This window comes from Salvelinus fontinalis, chromosome 30, assembly GCF_029448725.1.
Source record: "Salvelinus fontinalis isolate EN_2023a chromosome 30, ASM2944872v1, whole genome shotgun sequence".
Classification (NCBI taxonomy): Eukaryota; Metazoa; Chordata; class Actinopteri; order Salmoniformes; family Salmonidae; genus Salvelinus; species Salvelinus fontinalis.
Window position 1 is genome coordinate 23,656,799 of NC_074694.1, and position 22,482 is coordinate 23,679,280.

The following is a 22,482-nucleotide window of genomic DNA, read 5'->3' on the forward strand; positions in this document are numbered from 1 at the left end:
TGAACTAAAATAAATGCATAGCCTAAGGTAGGCTAAAATAGGCGTAATAAATTAGCAGGAAATATTGTTGTTACTTTGCCGCAGTCTTTTTTGTTTTTAGCCAATTGCATCCCTACCCCCATAAAACCAACCACCCTCGCTATTTCACCCACAGGATGAGCTCCAGTGATAAAATACCATCAGACCGTTGTTATGAGCCCCTCACCCCAATTCTGTAGCAAGGCAATCTGAATTACGACACAACGCCATCCCACTGAATGGTGGATTTAACGGGGCGGTGCCCCTTTAGAATGGCTCCCCATGTCCCTGGAGCATCTGCCCAGAGATGAACAGATGTAAGCACCTGTGGTGACAGCCCGCATATGCTCTTACCCATTCACACTTTTCAAGACACTGCCACAATAGAAGATAGAGCTTTGTGTGCACAGTAATATAACTCCTGGATGATCTATTTCTCCTCAACAGCAGTAGGCCTAACATCAATTCAATATTATGCCTAGTTAACCAACTTCACTATTGATTAAACACTTTCCTCAACTTTATTTCAAAAGGGTCAACAATTATTAGGGTATGAAGAGGGACAACATTTAAGCTAGGCCTGAATCATAACCTAGGCCTACTTCTTAATAAACAGGTCAAAGCTTTATGTTGCAAGATCCCTAACGGCTACTGTGGGGATGTTTCAAAAACCGAAACAAATGTTGCAGACCCATAAGTTACCTTGATGCAGAACGTTACAGTCTACATCCAGGCTGTATCACGACCGGCCGTGATTGGGAGTCCCATAGGGAGGCGCTCAATTGGCCCAGCGTTGTCCGGGTTTGGCCGGTGTAGGCCATCATTGTAAATAAGAATTTGTTCTTAACTGAATAGCCTAGTTAAATAAAGGTTACATTTTTTTTTTTTTTTTAAACAGTGTAAAAGTTAAACAAAAGGTATCCCTGCGCGCACGTGTGTTTTTGGCTCTTACGTGCTGACGCAACTACGCGTCCAGTTCAAAACAGGAAGTGATCCTATCTGCTGAAGACTAGCTAGCACACATGCTGCCACGTTATCTTAACGCCGAAGTAAGTAAGACCACATTAAGGAAGGATATTTGGTGCATTACGTACACACAGTTACGCAGACTGCAATGCATTGAATGCAGATACAGTGCAAACCCGTAGTTGCTTGCCAGGCCCAGGGGTTGTTTAGCTTGCTAGGTAGCAACTGTTACATGCAAGTCCTGCAGACTGAAATGCATGGACAGTGAGGCACATCTAAGCGCGCGCAAAGTGAGCGTGCACCTTTGAAACTGTTTCAATTGTTGTGAAAATTATTTTCCTGATTATTCTGTGAGCATTACCCATTTAGTCAGTCATTAATTCACTTGAATGATATACATTGACTGGTATGAACTTGTGTAAAATATTGCTCCTTTCGGAATAGCTCAGCACACTATTTAAAACGTATTTATCTAATTTGTTTGTCTTTGTATCAGGAATGGGTGTAAAAGGCTTGCAGTATTTTATGGAGAAATGTTGTCCAGAAACCTGTGTGATGGTGGACTTCAGGGAGATGGCAAGGCAGCATGTCAACAGCCACCAACAGGGCAGTAGCACCACTCTTCCTACACTGGTGGTGGATGGCATGGCCTGTCTGAGGCACTGGTACAGCTGTCAAGCCTGGGTGTATGGTGGTCAGTGGAAAGAGTATATGCATTGCCTGAAGGAGTTTGTGGGTGCATTCATGACTGCAGGTATCCGACTTGTGTTTTTCTTCGACGGGGTAGTGGAAGAAGAAAAACGTGCGGAGTGGGTGAATCGGCGACTGAAGGTCAACGAGGAGGTTGCGAGGGTGTTCCACTATTTAAAGTATCATGGTCAACAGCCTGGCCGGGAGCTGTTCTGCCTCCCCTCAGGGCTGGCCACCTTCTCTCGCTTTGCCCTCAAGTCTCTGGGCCAGGAGACCTGGTGCTCTGTTCGCGAGGCTGACTATGAGATCGCCAGCTTTGCCCTCCGTCACAACTGTATGGGCATCCTGGGGCAGGACACAGACTTCATCATCTATGACTCAGTCCCCTATCTGTCTGTGGCTCAGCTAAGGCTAGACACCATGACCACTGTGCTGTTTTCCACAGACAAACTGTGCCACGCCCTCCAGCTGCAGAAGAGTGAGCTCCCTCTGCTCGCGTGTCTCCTTGGTAATGACGTGGTGCCAGAGCAGCGGATGCAGCGGCTGCGTAGCGATGTCTTGGCAGCTTACAGGAGGAAACATCCACAGTCTCCACCTCAAGGGGAGAAGATTTATGCTCTAGCAGATTTCATCAGTAGCAACAAGCTGTCCAGAGAGGGAGTCCATGGTGTTAGCTGTCTGCCTCTAACAGATAGAGAGGTTCTGGAGAAAGGAGTACAGTACTATCTACTTCCTGGTCAACAGCCGCTATGGGACATTAGTGATACCTCTCCTCGTAGCCCTGTGTGTCTGATGAAGAGCTACTTGAGTCCTGACATCCTCCAGGTAATTCAATAGAAGAAACAGACATACATTGTTGCAGTTTTAAAGAGATAATAACATAAAAAGCCCAAACAATATGATGTTAGTTTTGAATCCTGTTTTACAGGCAGCCAAAGAAAAGCACATGCGAGCAGAGTGTTTTATGGTATACAATGTACTGTATGATGGTGTGGTGGAATGCAGTAATACACTTGAAGACAGGGAGGATGCTGAGCTCACTCCACAGGCAATTGTGTATCAACCTTGCAGAGAACGCATCTACGGCATTCTGTTACCCACAAATCCAGGTATTGTATATTACGTGGTTATTACAATATTACATGGTTATTACGACATTGCATTCTTATTTGTTGTCAGTTTTACGACCAGGCACCAACTCAATGAAGCAGGTTGCCATTTATCATGCATCTTTTCTCAGACAGTGGTGGACGGGCCCCAACCGTGAGGGAATGGTTTGTTTTTCCTGGAAACCCACTAAAGGACCCCAAAGTAGTCTCTCCCTTGCCCCTGAACCACTCTGGTATGTTGTGAATTCTTAACATTAATTTAACCACTCATGTGGAATAAGAATTTGATTGAATATTAATGCAAAGTGCTGTAGATAGATTTATCTCACTTTGAAATAATATTTTCCTTGCCATGTTGGAAAACCAGATTTGAAGCGTTTATGGTTTGGGAAGGACTCCGAAACAAAATGCCTCCGCATCTCCACCTTCTTGGCTGTATTTGAGTTGGATGAATTCTCAGTGGAGCATGATCGTCTGGATGGCTCTTTGATGGCTGTGCTGTGCCTTGTGACCTACATTGCCATGCAGGTGGGGAAAATACAATGTTTTAGTGTGAAGTGTTTTTTTTCGTCTGTCTTTACAAATGCCTGTACTTCAGTCTCTCGTCTCAGTAGAGTGTTAGTTTACATGAACCAGTCTCCCCTCTGGGGTTTTACAATGTTGCCGTTGCTCTAGCTCATACTATTGACCTTAGTTATGAAAAGAGAACTGACATTATAACGTAGATAATTTACCCCCCCGATGCTCTGATTGAAACTTTTTCTCTGTGGTTCTCTCTAGACAATGAAGCTATCAGCGTCTGATAAGGAACAATAGTTATGTCTACTGCTGCACTTAGGGTGCTCTATGCATAATGCCTTTTTCATGTTTTCTCAGTGATTTCTCATTCTTGGATGTTTGTTTTGTATACAAGACTGTGTTTCCATTACCCTCAGACTAGAACACTTCTCATGCTTGTTTTTAGGTGGGCCACCTCTCATTGGAAGACATAGATGCATATCTCAGCCAAGCTATCTGTGTCAGGTACAAATCCTACACAGAACTGCTTCACACAAGGGTGAGTGAGATATGCTAGTGTCCTCTGGCTGTTTCAGACAAACCATTTAAGGTCTTTATAGATGCTTTATATATGCTTTATATCACATTTCTGAAAGTGTCAGATATAAAGACCTGTTACTTATATAGTTATACATTTTCTTATAAATTATTTGTGTAGCATCTATGTAGGCCTTATTAAGAGTTTGTGAAGACTTCATTTAGCTTTTAAAGTTGTTTGTTTTAAAGTGGGACCCTTCTATTTTCGAAAAACTGAAGATAGTTGGAAAGCTTTTCGGAAGGCATAGAAGTCTTTCCAGTATATGCTCTGCATCTTTATACTACTCATCCAAGTCTTCTAATTTTGCATGTGAGGACAACTTGCTAATAAGGTTGGAGAGTGTATAGTGTATAGCCCATGATCATATGGCTCCTACCCAGTCATTGAGGTGTTTGCAAATAAACAACCACTTAAAATAATGGCCTGACAAAGGCCTCAGAGTGTGTGTTGAAGGTCGGATGGAGGATGATTGGCTTATAGCAAATTACTGACAACAGACTGAGAGACAATAGCAGGTAGGGAGCACTGATTTTATTTGACCCACCCTAGGTCTTGTGAATGTTTGTCTCCACACCGGCAGGCATTATTCACTCACTTAAATGACAACTGTGTAGACACATTCAAACAAATACATCCCTAACCGCATCCAGGACAACAACAAGAGAATGGGGCTGGGAGAACTGCATATTCAAGAAGATGTTTTTCCACGATACAGCAAGTCCCACAGAAGAAACTCGGTTGACTCTCTCAATATGCAAGAAGATGCAGCAGGAGAAACTGCTGGGGGTGGGGGTGTAATTTTGGGTTGCATTGCGACATTCCTGCCCAAACTGCTCTAATTGTGGCCTGAACCTGAGAGCAATGCTTTGGCGACGGACTCCAAGCTGTCCCTGACACTGACCACAGCAGCTATTTGCAGCTCCCCACCCTAATTTAAACCTTACTATGCCTGCTATTTCTGCCCCGGCTGCTCAGAGCGGGCGGCGGTTTTCCTGGGCCCGGGTTGATAGTGGCTCCTTACAGTAGAGATAATGGATGATAGCAATGACAAATTAAAGCAGTGGGAGACATTCAGGAAGCCACCTCCTGATTTACAGTGCCTCCATAGCATCCTCCTTAAAGCTAGCATCAGTCAGTTTCTCTGGTCTTGTCAAATCAGGATTGTTACTGTTACTCTGATATTAATAGAAATCGACTCACTGTGGACACTATCATGTGTAACTCTTCTTTCTCTGGTGATCATTGAACATTGTAAGGATTTTGTGTGTGTTGGTTTATATAACAGCTTCAGTAAACTCCAGCTTGTGTAACACTAGATCCCAGACGATATGGGGTGATTGTTTGTGTTGGGGAGATTTCTATTTAGTAAGTGTACATTAGCAGGTGTTGAATGGGTGGACTGGAGGAGGGAGCGAGAGAGGCACACGTGCTGGGCGGGGTGGGGACAGCCTGCTGCTGGACAGATCAGAGTGTGTGTAAGCTTGTCTGCCTTTCCTACTCCAGGGCTCCACGCGCACCTGTTGCCCCACACCATTGTTGCATCCCATCGGGAAGTATGTCACATCTGCCTGAAATCTCAGAAGGCCAGGGGTGGGGAGGGTCAGTGAGAGGAGGAGGGGGAGACAGATGGCAGGAGACTTTCCAGGAGCAGCCTGATGCCCCTGGAGAGTCTATCTCTCTCCTCTCTCTCTAATCTCTCTCCCCCTGCAGTGCTTTCTCATACTGGGGGAATGTCCATTCAGCCTAGGGCTGGGGATCAGGGGATGCCACTGCATTAGGGAGCTGCTGGGAGCCAGCATTCAGCCCTCATCCACACTCACACTGATAAACCCATTTATTCAACAGCAAGGGCTCCAAATTAGACCATTCCTAGTTTCTACTGGTGTCATGAGTAGGGTTGTGAAATTCCAGGAACGTTCAATAAATTCCTTGATTTTCCAGAAATCCTGGTTGGAGGATTCCAGATTTCCTGCTTATTCTCTCTGTATTCCGGGAATCCTCCAACCGGGATTTCGGGAAAACCAGGGAACTTATTGAAAGTTCCCGGAATTTTGCAACCCTGTTCATGAGACACTTGTTTGTCTAAGCTTGTACAGCAGAATGGGATGTGCGGTGCTGTTTCAAATATACACTGGTAAGATCCTCTCTTGTGTAATGGACAGGAGACGGTTGTCCTAAACACAGAGGGGTGCCCCCAGGAGTGTCGACTGTCTCGGGCGTCTGGTTGGAGGAGATTTGAATGTTTATGCATTGGGGAAGTTGCTTTGAGGACAGCTGCACCCATCTACTTAAAGACATGGCTCTTCCCAACTTTTACCCTCTTCACTGAGGGTGGATCCATGGCTGGAGATTAGTATTCTTACTTCAGCATTTAGAGAAAAAGACAGAAATTGTAACTGGTTTTCTAATTGGCCAGGGATCCCACACACAAGTATGTGTTTCCTACTTAACTGCCACTTTCAACCAATAAACAGGACAAGTGTAGCCACACATTGTCAAATTACTACGTGTCAAATTGGCCAGTTTAGGCCTATACTCTGTTTTAAACAAGCCCCAAAGTAGTAGCTTCCCTTGCTTGCCTGTATGTGTGTTTAGATATGGGATGAGTGCTTTGTTTAGGGGCAGTGTGCCTGGAAGGCACAGGCTGCTGACCACAGCCTTTTTAGCTTGATCTCTCTTCTCTCTTAGTTTGCTTTAGCTGAAGCTGTGTTTGAAGTGAGAGCAGGCGGCAGGCAGGTCTCTGGGCTGATGTGTTTGAATGGGGAGCAGGCAGGTCTCTGGGCTGATGTGTTTGAATGGGGAGCAGGCAGGAGGCAGGTCTCTGTGTGTTGGCAGGGCCTAATCAGCCCTCTTATCTCCTATGGGAGGGACAAGGTGAGACCTGAGGGTAAATACACTCCCCTATGTATTTATTTGGACAGTGAAGCTGAAACTTAATTTGTCTCTATACTCCAGCATTTAGGATTTGAGATCAAATGTTTCATATGAAGTGACAATACAGAATGTCATTTTTTATTTGAGGGTATTTTAATATCTGTTTTACCATTTAGAAATTAAAGCACTTTATGTAAAATTACAAATGCACAAAGATCATGCCCCCAAAACATGCTAACCTCTATTACCAAAACAGAGGTTGTTAGCATTTTCTGGGGGTTATGCTTATTTAGGCCTCTGTCACAATTCATTATTCAAGATTCATTCATAATTTTCTGCAATCATGGTAGTATCCACATAAATGTAGAAGTGTTTAGAAACATATCCTATTATTGTTTACAATAAAAGTGACTCCAAAATGACAACATACATTATTTACTATTAATTTCTACTGAGCACAACATAATCTGAAACACAACCAAAACAAACCGCAAAGGCATCCAACAAGTTTGTGTAGTCACACGCTTGATGTAGTCATTGTGTGCTAGGAATATGGGACCAAATACTAAACTTTTGCCAAAATTTAATACACTATAAGTGCATTTGTCCAAATGCTTATGATACCTTCAAATGGGGGGACTAGATACATAAAGTGCTTTCATGTCTAAACAGTAAAACAGATATGCATGAAAATACCCTCAAATAAATGCTGATATTATGTACTGTCACCTCATATAAAACATTTGATCACAAATCCAAAATGCTGGAATACAGAGCCAAATTAAACCTTTTAGCGTTCCTGTCCTAGTTAATATGTAGAGAATTGTACAGGTAACATCTGCCTGTTGGCTAGCTAGCTACTGCTCTTGTCATGCTGCTACCCCTGCCTCTCCTCTCTGTGCAGATCAACTCTCTGGGGCAGAGTGTATTTACTGTAACTGGCCTGGCTCCATAAAGTATGTGCTATAGCATACTCTTCTATTGTTGTCATGCCATACAGTTAGGACGATACATTACAGAACACTCCCATAGAAACATTTGGTGTAGAACAGATATGGTTGTCTGCCATGTAGAATAGAGAATCATATGAGCTCTATTGATTCAATTTCAATCTGCAGGTGTCTCATGTGGAGCCCCGGGCGGTTCAGCTGGGCTCTCTGTTTGTCCGAGGGCTGACCCACCTGGTGGCCGCCAACAGTGCTTGCGGATGCCCCTTCCCCATGGAACAGCTGATGCCCTGGAACACCTTTGACGGCCTGCTCTTCCACTCAAAGTACCTGCTGGCTCACTCAGGGAGGCCACAGGAGGAGCTGCTGGAGGGCAATGTGAGTCAGTGTACACAGTGGTAGTAGGATGGATTATAGATATTAGCTACTGAAACAGTGGTGGTAGGATTGATTATAGATATTAGCTACTGTAACAGTGGTGGTAGGATTGATTATAGATATTAGCTACTGTAACAGTGGTGGTAGGATTGATTATAGATATTAGCTACTGTAACAGTGGTGGTAGGATGGATTATAGATATTAGCTACTGTAACAGTGGTGGTAGGAATGATTATAGATATTAGCTACTGTAACAGTGGTGGTAGGAATGATTATAGATATTAGCTACTGTAACAGTGGTGGTAGGAATGATTATAGATATTAGCTACTGTAACAGTGGTGGTAGGAATGATTATAGATATTAGCTACTGTAACAGTGGTGGTAGGTTTGATTATAGATATTAGCTACTGTAACAGTGGTGGTAGGAATGATTATAGATATTAGCTACTGAAACTGGTGGTGGTAGGAATGATTATAGATATTAGCTACTGAAACTGGTGGTGGTAGGAATGATTATAGATATTAGCTACTGTAACAGTGGTGGTAGGAATGATTATAGATATTAGCTACTGTAACAGTGGTGGTAGGAATGATTATAGATATTAGCTACTGTAACAGTGGTGGTAGGTTTGATTATAGATATTAGCTACTGTAACAGTGGTGGTAGGAATGATTATAGATATTAGCTACTGAAACTGGTGGTGGTAGGAATGATTATAGATATTAGCTACTGAAACTGGTGGTGGTAGGAATGATTATAGATATTAGCTACTGTAACAGTGGTGGTAGGAATGATTATAGATATTAGCTACTGAAACAGTGGTGGTAGGATTGATTATAGATATTAGCTACTGTAACAGTGGTGGTAGGATTGATTATAGATATTAGCTACTGAAACAGTTGTGGTAGGATTGATTATAGATGTTAGCTACTGTAACAGTGGTGGTAGGAATGATTATAGATATTAGCTACTGTAACAGTGGTGGTAGGATTGATTATAGATATTAGCTACTGAAACAGTTGTGGTAGGATTGATTATAGATGTTAGCTACTGTAACAGTGGTGGTAGGAATGATTATAGATATTAGCTACTGAAACAGTTGTGGTAGGATTGATTATAGATGTTAGCTACTGTAACAGTGGTGGTAGTCGTGGTAGGATTGATTATAGATGTTAGCTACTGTAACAGTTGTGGTAGGATTGATTATAGATGTTAGCTACTGTAACAGTGGTGGTAGTCGTGGTAGGATTGATTATAGATGTTAGCTACTGTAACAGTTGTGGTAGGATTGATTATAGATGTTAGCTACTGTAACAGTGGTGGTAGGATTGATTATAGATGTTAGCTACTGTAACAGTGGTGGTAGTCGTGGTAGGATTGATTATACACTGAACCAAAATATAAATGTAACATGCAACAATTTCAAAGATTTTAATGAGTTACAGTTCATATGAGGAAATTGATGAAGGAATTTGTTTCCTATATGTTCATTAACCAATTTAATTATACAAAGCAAACACTCTGTCCATTTCTAAGAATTTGTAAGATCCTTATTTGCATAAAATAGACATAGACCCGTGTCCAAATTAATCAATAGCGTTTATTCTCGAGAGATCTCCCCTCCAAAAACCATGTACATCACATTATATATTACACACAGCGTCATAGCTAAGAAAAGGTCCCGCCTCTTCTCCAACTAGGACAAAGCTGACCAAAAGTTCATTCCAACACACTAATGCACATACATTTACACACTATTATCTTGATTTTCTCCTGAAATCTCACCACAGTTTATTACCCTTTAGCTGACAGTTCCAGGCCCCCCCCCCCCCCCCCCAGATACGGAAAACTTAGAGTGGCTCTTGCTGTCTTCCCTTATCTCTAAAGAGTTATAGCTGGTCTCAAACATAGGTTAATGATCCACGTAGTTTTCTTTAGACACACACAGACATTCCTTTCTCCCCCCCTACATGCTACATAATCTCTTTTCTTATGAACTAACATTATTCATCAATATAGAAAAACAGGGTAGAATTCAATTAGTTATAGTTAAATGATTTAAATGTATACATCATTTAGTCATTTATTCATAAAATTCATAACAGAAATTAGTCTATTTAAATAAATTCATTAGGCCCTAATATATGGATTTCACGTGACTGGGATTACAGATATGCATCTGTTGCTCACAGATACCTTGAAATAAAGGTAGGAGTGTGAATCAGAAAACCAGTCAGTATCTGGTGTGACCACACATCTTCTTAGCATAGAGTTGATCAGGCTGTTGATTGTGGCCTGTGGAATGTTGTCCCACTCCTCTTCAATGGCTGTGAGAAGTTGCTGGATATTGGCAGGAACTGGAACATGCTGTCGATTCAGAGCATTTTAAACATGCTCAATGAGTGACGTGTCTGAGGATGCAGGCCATGGAAGAACTGGGACATTTTCAGCTTCTAGGAACTGTGTACAGATCCTTGTGACATGGGACCGTGCATTATAATGCTGAAACATGAGGCGATGGCTGCGGATGAATGGCAAGACAATGGGCCTCAGGAGCTTGTCATGGTATCTCTGTGCATTCAAATTGACATGGATAAAATGGAATTGTGTTCGTGGTCTGTAACTTATGCTTGCCCACACCATAACCCCACCGCCACCATTGGACACTCTTTTCACAATGTTGACATAAGCAAACCGCCCAACCAAATGACACCATACACGCTATCTGCCTGGTACAGTTGAAACCAGGATTCTTCCGTGAAGTGCACACTTCTCCAACGTGCCAGTGGCCATCGAAAGTATGCATTTGCCCACTGAAGTCGGTTACAACTCCAAACTGCGCTCAGGTCAATAACCAGGTGAGGACCACGAGCACGCAGATGAGCTTCCCTGAGACGGTTTCTGACAGTTTGTGCAGAAATTCTTCGTTTGTGCAAACCCAGAGTTTCATCAGCTGTCCAGGTGGCTGGTCTCAGATGATCCTGCAGGTAAAGAATCCAGATGTGGAGGTCCTGGGTTGGCGTGGTTACACGTGGTCTGCGGTTGTGAGGCCGGTTGGACATACTGCCAAATTCTCTAAAACAACGTTGGAGGCGGATTATGGTAGAGAAATTAACATTAAATTATCTGGCAACAGCTGTGGTGGACATTCCTGCAGTCAGTATGCCAATTGCACGCTCCCTCAAAACTTGAGACATCTGTGGCATTGTTTTGCACATTTTAGAGTGACCTTTTATTGTCCCCAGCACAAGGTGCACCTGTGTAATGATCAAGTCGCTCTGGATAAGAGCGTCTGCTAAAATGACTTAAATGTAAATGTAAAATGCTGTTTGATCAGCTTCTTGATATGCCACATCTGTCAGATGGATGGATTATCTTGGCAAATGAGAAATGCTTACTAACAATGATATAAACAAATTTGTGCACAAAATTTGAGAAATAAGCTTTATGGAACATTTCTTGATCCCATGAAACATGGGATCAACAATTTACATGTTGCGTTTTATATTTTTGTTTAGTGTAGATATGAGCTACTATAACTGGTGGTAAGTTTGATTTATAGCTATTAGCTACTATGTCTGTGGTGGCTATCCTTAGATGAGGCCCCAAAAGCAAATTCCAGACATTGTGGCTCCAAAGTTGTCTTTGAAACCAATAGAAGTCAAAATCATGTAGGGGAAACCCTACCTTGTGTGTACACTTAGCGGGGAACTGTTTTTCTGAACTGAACTTGGCTCATCCTCTTGTTTAGGCATCCTGGGTATCCCTGTTTCGTTTTCTGAGAGAGCTGGTCTTGGGAATCTGCAGCAGGCGTGGCCAGAGCATCCAGTCCAGACCACGGATAACACATCCCGGTGAGAGACCCATTCATTTTACTAATGAAACATGTTGAGGTTCGAGTGTCGGTGAACAATGCACACATATTTACATCAACACAGTCCATTCGTGCTAATAATGCCACATTAATAGGTCATTCTGCCCAGTTAGTGGGTAATCACTGTTCAATATACTTTATCTACAAAACATTTTTATATGCTTATTCTATTTGTTTAGGCTAATGTTTAAAAAAAATCCATGACAATATGGATCATCCTCAAAGTTATGCTGCAATGTTGGTTGATTACTGAGGCAAAGACATTGCTACTCTTTGCCACGCTCGGAGAGTCAGCCTATCATTATTATCCATATGTTCTGAATAAAAGGAAAGAATTATAGTTGAGAGAATGTGTACTCTACCATGTAGGACTGTTGGTGCCCCTTGTGGGGGAACATTACCCAGTAGTCTCTACAGTCTATAATAAGATCCATCTGGGCCTCAGTCCATTGGCAAAGTTCCAGTGGAAGATCATTTTGGCTCCTCAAGATGCTTTGTCATAACAAGAATAATTCTGGGTTTCTTTTTATAGGATGTGATCTATATTAGGTAACATAACAAGACAACCAAATTATAACATCCCAGGACCAGCCTGTTAAAGTCCTCAACCCCCACTGCTCATCTGGCATCCAGCGTACTGTGGTTCTCTTTGGAGATGAAAAGAACCCGGACGAAAAATGTTCTCCATCTGTTTGTTCTCTTGACATTGAACAACACGTGAAATATGAACTACATTTTGTTTAGCTTTGGTTGGTTTTGCTTGGGCTGCTATGATTTTACTTGTAATGTCTGCTCTTTGTCCAAACACAGTATTTGAATTAATGTATGACACCCTATTTCTGTGGGCCACAAATACTATGAGATATTGAGTGTGGAAAGGGGGCTTAAGTTTGGAATAAGCGACTAGTTCTGTAAACAAAATCTAACAACTCAAAATAAGTGTTGAAGTATAGATGGGAATGGGAACTTGTCCAAAACTGTCATGCTTACTAGGGCCAGGACGATAGCAGGATGTCGATACTCTTTAGGATCGTAGCAAGGAAACAAAACACGAAGCTGATTTAAATTATTTAGGAAAACAGGCCTAATGTTGGAAACAGACATCGTTATGTTGTCATCCAGTCACGTGTATTTATTTTCCAAGCTATAGCGCACAATATTTGACATACAGCAGGTTTTTAAACGGAACAAAGAGTTTCGTCTGCTTCGTGTTTTCATTTTTGCCATGGAAAAAATATTGAGATATTGGTATCGTCACAGCCCAACAATAAACCCTACAATGATTTTCAGTAAAAAAATTGTTATGGTCCCAGAATATTGAGTTCCTCTGAGGTGAAACAAACATTCTGACCCTAATAACATAATGAGGCCCCTCTAATCATTAGAGTGGCTAAGTAAAAACAAGACGAAAACAGAGCCACCACGACCATGTGTGTGTGTGAGGCCGATGTTTAAGAACTGGCTTTTTTTATTGTCTCCTTGCCAATGTTCATTTTAAGTCTCTGTCTTTCATACAAGTATTGTCCTGAGTTTATAGATCCCATATGCTGCAAAAAAAAGTTTTTTACTCCTTTTATTCAGTGTACACAAAGGTATGTCTTCAATTTATGTCTTAGACTCAACCAGTAATCATTACCCAAGGGTTGTGGGGAGATGGTGGTGGCGCTTTGCGAGCACAGAATTGTATGGGTTGTGTTTGGAGTGATTCTTAATGTTTCGTCTCCACAGCGAAATATTTATACCAAGTCTCAAACTCATAATTAAAAGAGCATTTAAATATTTGTGTGGTGTTTTCCTCAGGGAAGCATGTGGATCACAGCGAGCAGTGGAGGCAAAGAGGAGCCCCATCGGGACAGCATGGTCCCTCTCCTCAACACTACAGACCCCAGACCAGATCCCCATCAGGACAGCATGGTCCCTCTCCTCAACACTACAGACCCCAGACCAGATCCCCATCAGGACAGCATGGTCCCTCTCCTCAACACTACAGACCCCAGACCAAATCCCCATCAGGACAGCATGGTCCCTCTCCTCAACACTACAGACCCCAGACCAGATCCCCATCAGGACAGCATTGTCCCTCTCCTCAACACTACAGACCCCAGAGCAGAGGTCCTAGAGCACAGGCACATGGTAGGCTACAGACAGGCCACTAGCTGCAGGTTGCTGCCTGGGCCAGGGCATAGTGCCATTTGAGGTTTATTCCAACCAGCCAACAACAAAGCAGTAGCAACCTAATTTGATTCTGTTGTTGGTTGAATGACTTTCAACCAGCTGACTAAAACGTAATGTTTTTTCAAATGTTTTTGAATAACTGTTTTTCATAATCATATATCATTCATAATTAATCATATTTTATATTTTTCACAGAGCATAACAGGCCAAGATCAACATGTCCAAACAGAAGGAGATACCATCTGGCACCTAGGTGAGTGTCTGCGTTTGTTATACTGTTGCATGAGCAAGCTGCATCCATTCATTCTGCATTGCCTTGAGAAAAGAAAAATAAATCTGAATTGTCTTGCCCCTCTGTTTTTAATGTAGGTGGCAGAACCCCCATCTTGATTTCCCCTGACTGTCAGTGTTGAGTGGACATGCCTTGCTGGGACCATCTTACAGAATTGCCCTGTTAAGAGCAGCACAGCCCAACACACTCAGGGGATATGTCTGATATTAGACCGACTTGTGGTGAACTTTGTGAACACAGTTTGTGTTACCATAACCTCACTATCAGTTGGATTGGCTTGGAGAAATGTAGGTCATGTAACTGTATGAGATATTGGTTGCAATAGGAGAGGATATGCGTCACAAGGAGAGGAATAAGGGCTTAGTAGGATGTTTTTTAATTTTTTACTAACTGTTTGAGGTACAGGAATGTAACAAGTGAAAGAGGACCTGAGGGAGCAGTTACATTTCACTTGGTTTAGCATCTGAAATCCCAAAGTAAGTATTGACATACCAAAATAACAAGGGATAGGTGACAGTGGGGTAGGTTGAGCCAAAGAGGTAAGTTGAGCCTCCCTTGTTTCTAGGAAACCAGACACAAAATGTGTCATTTGACCAAATGTTTAGGAAGAGGTCATCATTTAATGGAGACTGTGAGGGAAGAAACCACATGGAAAAAGTGGTAAGCAAGTTGGGTCCTCCAAAAATATTTTCACCAAGTCAAATTTATTTAATGTGTTAGGTTTAGATACAAGCATCATGTAACTTCTAACTAGATACTTTTAAGATTGTTTCATACGTCAGTTGAGTTCTGTATAAGCTTCAATATGAGGTTCTAAACCTAGCATAAAAGTGCATCCTTGTAGCTATGTGGGCTAATATAGTCAAAATGTTTGCGTTGTGGTAAATTGAGGCAATGGCCAGTTGAGCAAATGTAAGTATTTTCTTCCCTGGCGTAATGCAAGGTATTATCGCTGGGATATGAGATAACAACAAGGCCTGGCCTATGTTTAAAGTGTTTTAACAAGTACAAAGTGTATGTTAGGTGCTAAACCTGTGTTTTAAAATATGCTTTAAATTATTTTAAAGCGACTGTGATTGGGTTGAATTGTGTTTGGGAAATAAAAATAGACATTGTTTTATAAGGGTAGTGGTAATATTTAATTTGGTACAGAAATGTGTAGGCTGCTTAACTTTACCCTGTCCTGTGGCTCAACTTACCCCATACCCGGGGTAAATTGTGCCAAGAGAGCACTTTGTTTTTGACAAATTATTAAATTTTTACATGAATTCTGATTATTTCCATGGATACACAATCTCCTTAAATATATGTAGATCAGTGTTTGAAAGAACACGGTATTTCCCTTGATAGCGATGCTGAATAAATGTTTAAAAATGGCTCAACTGACACCACTTTCTTACCCCTACATTTTCTCCCTTTGCTAGGATGTTAGTCTGGGGCCAGTGGGATCTGAGGTAGTGTTCAAGTTACTCTGAATCTGAGCAAACTCCAAAGCATCACTTCAGAGATGTGGTGAGAGATTACTTGACTTTGTTGATGTATTTATATCAAGTATCACTTAGGGTATTTTATCATTTCAATGTAATTTACTGTGTGATTATTCACGCAGATGTGATTGTCATCATTTTCAAAATGTCACATTTCAAAAGAAGTCATAGACCCTGAACAAGAGCAACATCCAATGCTATCAAAATCAACTGCCATGCTCCACTGCCATTATCAGTGTTTAGAATGCTGCCATATTCCCACAGAGAAGGCAGCTAGCAGCGCTAGGCTTACACTCGGAGAATCTCTGGGGCTGCCCATGGGGAGAGAGTGTTTGGGTCTATCTGAGCTGGGTGATGACATGCATGGTGTACCAAGCATGGCCTCCCTATTCCTGACAAGGAGAACACCTGCTACAAGTGGTAATTCACCACATTCCCTGGCCAAAGTGGTCAAAGCACAGCTCTTTCCTCTTATCTGCAGAAAATGAAGCACGTGCTAAAATGAAAAACAAAGCAATATAAACAGATGTCTTGACCTTGGCGGCAGAGCAACATATAGACTGAGCAGGAAAGGGATCCGATCGATTTCTACAGAAAAAAGAAAGGAGAAAAGGTTGTTGATACGGTGATGTCACAGGGTTCAGTACGATACTGAGATAGATGGGCTTTTAAACAAAATACAATGAAAGTCCTATGAAGACACCATGAAAGGAAACTGCTGGTTAGAGCACTACTGCACAAGCCTTTTTCATATAATCTGATTATGGAAAACAGTGGACTGAATCCATGAGTAACCTACAGGGGTTTGTCTTAGCTGCGATTAGTATGATGTCAAAGGTGTAGCAGCAGGTAGCCTAGAGGAGGACCATTAGCCGGAAGATTGCTGGTTCAGATGTGGAGTTATGGAAGATTAATTTTGGTACCAAGGTCTTTAAATCTGGCCCCCATAAACCATGCTAAATGAAGCATATATGTGCATGTAAGTTAAAAAGCAGCCTAGAAAGAGGCAAAGGAGCTTCAACAGCAACACATCTTCCCTTTTGAGTTTCACAGTCCCCAATTACCCATTTAATTATGGCATGGCTTCATGTGCCCTAATGGTAAATATAGTCTCTTTGCCCCAGAGGCTCTGTGGTTGTGGTCAAGGCCAAGTGGGCCAGAACTGAAGGTGCCGCGTGGGGGCTGTGGTGGCTGAATGCGTGACGGGCGGGGCGCACCCATCCTCATGGCCATAACAGGGAGCAAGTCGCCTGTTGTGCGCCAGGCCGGGGGAGAGACAGGAGTGCAAGAGCGGCGGGTCTCTGCCACAGGAACCAGAGGACTTGGCACACTGTCATCTCTGTTTCCTCTATGGAACAGAAGGATGGGTGGGGCCTGCAGGCACGGCGGCACAGCCAACCGTTCCAGAGCCCCGAGACTGCTGTACCCAAAGAAATGAAAGCCTGCACACTGCTGTTTTCAGTTTGACTTTGTGTTTTGGCGGTTGGGTGTGGGAAGAGAGGGGAGGGGGGATAGTGAAGATGGTAGCATGTGCCAAAAACTGTGAAAGGGCCTTTACTGCAGTTGGTTGGCTACTCTCGATTGTCATTATCAAGGTGTTGATTACAAGTACCCGTTAGTTGTGGCTTGAATTTAACATTTTGTGTGTATGTTTAGAAAATATAAACAATCAAAAATGTCAATAAATGTTTACTTATAGTGTTGGTGATACTTATAGAATGTCCAATCTGTTTTCTATAATAAGCCCCTTTAGGACAGCCTATAACTTGAGTCAAAACACAGTAGTTTACAAATAAAAAATGACGCGCTGCTGGGATAGGACAACTATAGAATACTACAATAGTAAAAAAAAAAAAAAAAAAAATAGTTTGAAATGGCAAGAGCCAAAGTGAGCAAATATAGCCAGGGATATTTACAGCCTGAACAATAAATAGACACCTTTCTTTAAAAAGTCTGGAACCGGTCCCAGATTTGTGGATGGACTTCCGCAAAGTCAAAAACCAATGGAGAAGAAAAACAGAACACAACCTAAAGAGCGTGCACGTAGTGTGCTGGCTGGATCTTGGCATATATTTACTGGGTTGAGGTGAGTGTGAGTGCTAGTCTGCCTTTGTGCATGTCAAGTAAACAGTATCATGCCCTCGCCAACACTGTAGCCCATAGCTTTCAGTATTCTCTTTGTTGTATTTGGAATCTAAGCCCATTTAGAGCCTTTATTTAAAACAAAAAGGACTGCCGATGGCTCCAATTGTTCATATGATGACAGTTAAGTGTGAACTGTAATACAAAATAGCTTGAGTAATAGTATTGACTTTGAAACCAGCTCTTTTAATAGCTCTGTATTGTCTGCCTGACAGCACTAAGCATGGTTTAGTTGGTGTTAATGTGACAACTCACTTTAGAATAATGCCCTACTACCATTGAATTCAATGTATGTTGGTTAAATCGTGTCCTAGGAAGGAACTAAAAGAGAGAGGACATTCTTAACAAACCATGGGAATTTGTTAAGTCACCTGTTGCTTTGAACAAAGTTACCCTACGGATGTAGGATCTTAATACGAGCCAGTTTGCTACAGCAGGAAAATAATCCCGCAGTAACAGTAAATGTGTATTAGAATTAATGGACATTTTTGTAGGGGTTGATACATTTTTCCTACGGGATAATCAAGTCTGAAATTCCAAAGTGGAAATTACAAACTTCAGAAGCCTTTTTAAACCTCAGATCGACAACAAGTTTTAAATTCCCTGCAACAGGTTGATCAAATTAAGATCATACATCTGTACCATGAAACCCACCCTTGTTACAGAGCTATAAAACCCAGCAAGGGGAAGTGAATGTATACACACACAGTATGTCAGCATGAGCAAACCATTCCTCCTATTTCTCATCCTGCCTAGTAATATACAGCCAGTTGTCAAACCCAGTTTGGTTAACGTTCAGTCTAAAAATGCAATGGACTGTCAGTAATTTGCCTTCAGATTCTCCAGTGCTATTCACCTCATAGGGCTAATCTCGCTTTGTGGTATGTAACAATGCAGCACCAAATGAGGAGGAAATGTCAGGTTATGTTTCAGTGCCAGCCTCCTTCCCACCCTCCATCTGTAGTAATAGCCGGTGCTTATTGGAACATATGCTGCTTGTTGCACACCCACCATCTGTTGGCTGAACTGATGGAGTGATCCTGTTGCCAGGGTGATGGGGGCATTCAGTGAAATAGCCCTGCCTACAAACATTTATTCTCAAGTTTTGGTGTTTCTAGTACATAGGAATGTCTTTGGTACTGCATGTTACCGAGAGCAACTTTTGTCAGTGGAATGGGTTTTGAAGACAATAAAGTCTTTGTAAAGTAAGAATCTAACAATTTTGTGCATAATACAATTATTTTGAATACCAAACTGCTATTAGGAGCTTTCAATATCTACATTTACATCATCAAAAATAATGCTGCTTTCAATATGATTTAATATCTTGTAATATTTAGACATGTTAAGTCTCTCCCAAATGGAAAGTCACATTCAAAGCACTTATACTCTTGTTTTCCGTTATATTCATGTAGGTATGGCTCTCGGGTATAGGCCTCAGGCATATATCCTACAGGAAGGCCATTCCCAGAGAGAGTGCGAGAGTTGTTCAGTGCACACTCTAGTTTGGTGTGCCGTTGAGCCTAGCCGTGTCTGATTTCTGTTCTTTCAACTGCCGTCACTCCAGTGAACCTGAGACACAAAGAGGAGAGGAGCTCCCCAACACAAAGTACCAGGGAGAAAGTCAAAGCACTTGAAACCCAATCCTCAAGACTTATGCCACCGTTTGGCCATCTACTTTGCTCTCAACTGTATCTAACTGATGCTGTATTGACTTCAGTCAAAAGATTTAAGGAACCCCTATACCCTCTACTCCACCTTCCATTCCACATGCCTGGTGGCCATATGTCAGCCCCACACGTGACTTACTACTGTATCAGTTACAAAGCAGGGAAAGTTCTCAAAAGTGCACCAAACTCTTTGGGTAACCTTGTCTGAATGAATACAACGACATGGCTATGAGTTGCAGCTGTGACTTGCTGAAATTCTGTGGACTAATTGAATGAAACAGTGACAGATAAAATGACATACTGGTGGAGATTAAGTCATTCAACGTACAAAGGAGAAAGAAAGTTGTCTTCAGCTGTGGTCTGTAGTGTGATGAGTGTAAGGAAGGACAGAACTTGCATTGTTGCTGCATGAGCTCTATTCTCACACAACTGACTACAGTAGCTCAGCACCACAGGGTTCCGTGAAATACCTGGAACAGGCCAGAAAAACAAGAGGCTACAACATCTTCAGTTTTTAAACCCTACTTTTAGATTCATCTAAATTGGGGGATGTTATTATAGGTTCATGAGAGCCTGAACAAATATACACCTGAAATAATTGTTTATTTTTGAGGGCCTCAAAAGGGCCTCTCTGTACCCCCACCAAGATAATGGTACCCATACCAACCAGCACACACACACACAAAAAAAGGTTCCATGTAGTTGAATTGTAAATGGGTGTGTGCCAATTATGTCAGAATGTGAAGTGGTAGTGGGCTTCAGGTGTCAAAACGTTTTTAATGACAAGGATGAGGAAGGCAATAAAAACAGTAGCTGCCAATGGAGGTTCATTCAGAGTTTGTAAAAACAATGTACGAACTAATCACGGCAGAGGGCCCTGCACCACATGAGAGCCGCCCCCCAGAGTGCAGAGCAGGGGAGATGGAAGTACCACATGGAGCGAGCTGCTGCCATGGAGGTCAGAGATGTGAGAGACCGAGCACAGAGGGGAAGGCGTGGGCTTCCTCTAGCCTGCACGGTCATGACTGACTTTCACAGTCTCACGTGGTGCGTTCTGGCTGTTGACCCTGTGCTGCTGAAGATCTCTATCAGGTCTTCAAGGGACCGGCAAACCATCCCTGCTGATTGTAGGATGTTTTTAGGATACAGCACTTTCCCAAAAACAAAAACTGATATTTTTACTTTGACCTCCTGCTGTAGCTTAGTCTTATGTAGAGTCAACTGTTAGTGATGCTTTATTTGAATGTTGTATCATAATTCCTACCATAGGTTATCGTTCATATGACTTTGAGCTTGGTATTATCTACTGCATTATGACAGTTTGACATAATTGTAGGTCACATCAACGGTCATGACTTGCTGATGTCAAAGTCATGGCTGTCAAAGTCATCATGTTTATGACAACATCACATTCCCACATTTGTCAGTTATGCAGTATGTAGTATCAGTGTAACTTGGGAGTGTTATTTATTGAGGAGAAAAACATGAAAAGTTTCTATGCAATTTTAATTGACCCACTGACCTAGGGAAAAATAATAATGGCTATATGCAGTGTATTAAAAATATATATGTATTTTTTGCTTAGGTCACTGATTCAGACTCATATTGAGCAGGAATAGATGAATGCACCATCTCGAATGTTATCATCTAATTAACTATGCAGATTTTATAAACAGCCAGACACCAAGGGCAAGTGCTGAGGCACATTCTATTAGAAATGCTAATAGGCCAATTAATGTGGCCGGTGTGAAAGCCTTTCTTCTCTCCGGAGAATAAACCCTGCCCTCGACTCTGTGTTAAACATATGGCTCTTATTTATTATGGCAGGGCTATTGCAAGTAGCTACAATTCCCATGATGTGCTCATACAGTATATTAACAGCTCATTCCCATAGCATTGTGTTGGATCTGGGTTTATGTGCCACTGACTGTCACCGACCATTGCCCTCGCTGGCAGGCTTTTGTCTAGATCTATATTGAGGGTTAACAGAGGGAGGTGCCTAGCTTGCATATTAATGAGGAGTAAGAGTGTTGGGGCCTATAGAAGGCCCAGTTATATACTGTAAACACTCATCTCTATGCCAATCCACCCATCCCATTAACATTTGATTTAGCCATCAACTCCTGGTTTGGAGTCCAGGTTCACAGTCTTTTACTGAATGTGAATGTGAAGTCAAGTAAAACCTCAACAGGTCTCTCTGGATCTGTTTATTTTGAACCAGCATCGTCAAATAGTGACAACAACGGCTTGATTCGCTCTCCACCAACGTCATCCCCAGATCCCACCATTGGATTGGATCAACAACCGTGCTAACTGAAGCACACATAATCTTAGCAAACAGAAGTAATGGCCGTATCTTAAACAATATTTAGTTACATCTGATAAATGCACAAATGTATTGGGGTTGACTTTAGCAATGAGTAATGTTTTGATTGTAATCAACCAGATCACTAATCACTCAGAAAAAACTGTGTTGATGCAATAGGCACAAGGACACATAATGTGCAGTATAGCAGCTGTAAGTGCGTGTGTATCGTTTTGCTTGTTGGGGGAATCATTTTGCTGCGTAAAAAAACAGCTCTGTCTTTCATATTCTGCCAAAATTGCCTGCACATGTCCTCAGACAAGCTAAGCATTAAGTATAGCAGAGTTGTGATTTACTGGAGACTGTGAGTCCAGTCACAGCCATAGAGCCTCCCCTAGGAAAACAAAAGAAAGAAACCTCACAGATTCTATGCTGTGGTTTACCCCCAAAATCCTC

General features: G+C 42.0%; 1 protein-coding gene across 1 annotated transcript; it reads left to right on the top strand.

Moving 5' to 3' along the window:
• Nucleotides 1–977: 977 nt before the first annotated feature.
• On the top strand, nt 978–15,804 carry fam120b (family with sequence similarity 120B). The gene is made up of 11 exons (XM_055890096.1): nt 978–1,067; nt 1,481–2,499; nt 2,603–2,783; nt 2,915–3,016; nt 3,151–3,311; nt 3,748–3,840; nt 7,872–8,078; nt 11,833–11,935; nt 13,756–14,088; nt 14,326–14,383; nt 14,500–15,804. Exons 2-11 carry the CDS (start codon nt 1,483–1,485, stop codon nt 14,528–14,530), a joined length of 2,286 nt encoding a protein of 761 aa, XP_055746071.1. The 5' UTR covers nt 978–1,067; nt 1,481–1,482; the 3' UTR covers nt 14,531–15,804.
• Nucleotides 15,805–22,482: the final 6,678 nt, after the last annotated feature.

Bases quoted from the DNA above. Each gene is read 5' to 3' on its own strand.
- fam120b (XM_055890096.1), top strand. From the start codon at position 1,483: ATGGGTGTAAAAGGCTTGCAGTATTTTATGGAGAAATGTTGTCCAGAA. The intron at 11,936-13,755 runs GTGAGAGACCCA...TGTTTTCCTCAG, and splicing joins ACCACGGATAACACATCCCG to GGAAGCATGTGGATCACAGC. The intron at 14,384-14,499 runs GTGAGTGTCTGC...TTTTTAATGTAG, and splicing joins AGATACCATCTGGCACCTAG to GTGGCAGAACCCCCATCTTG.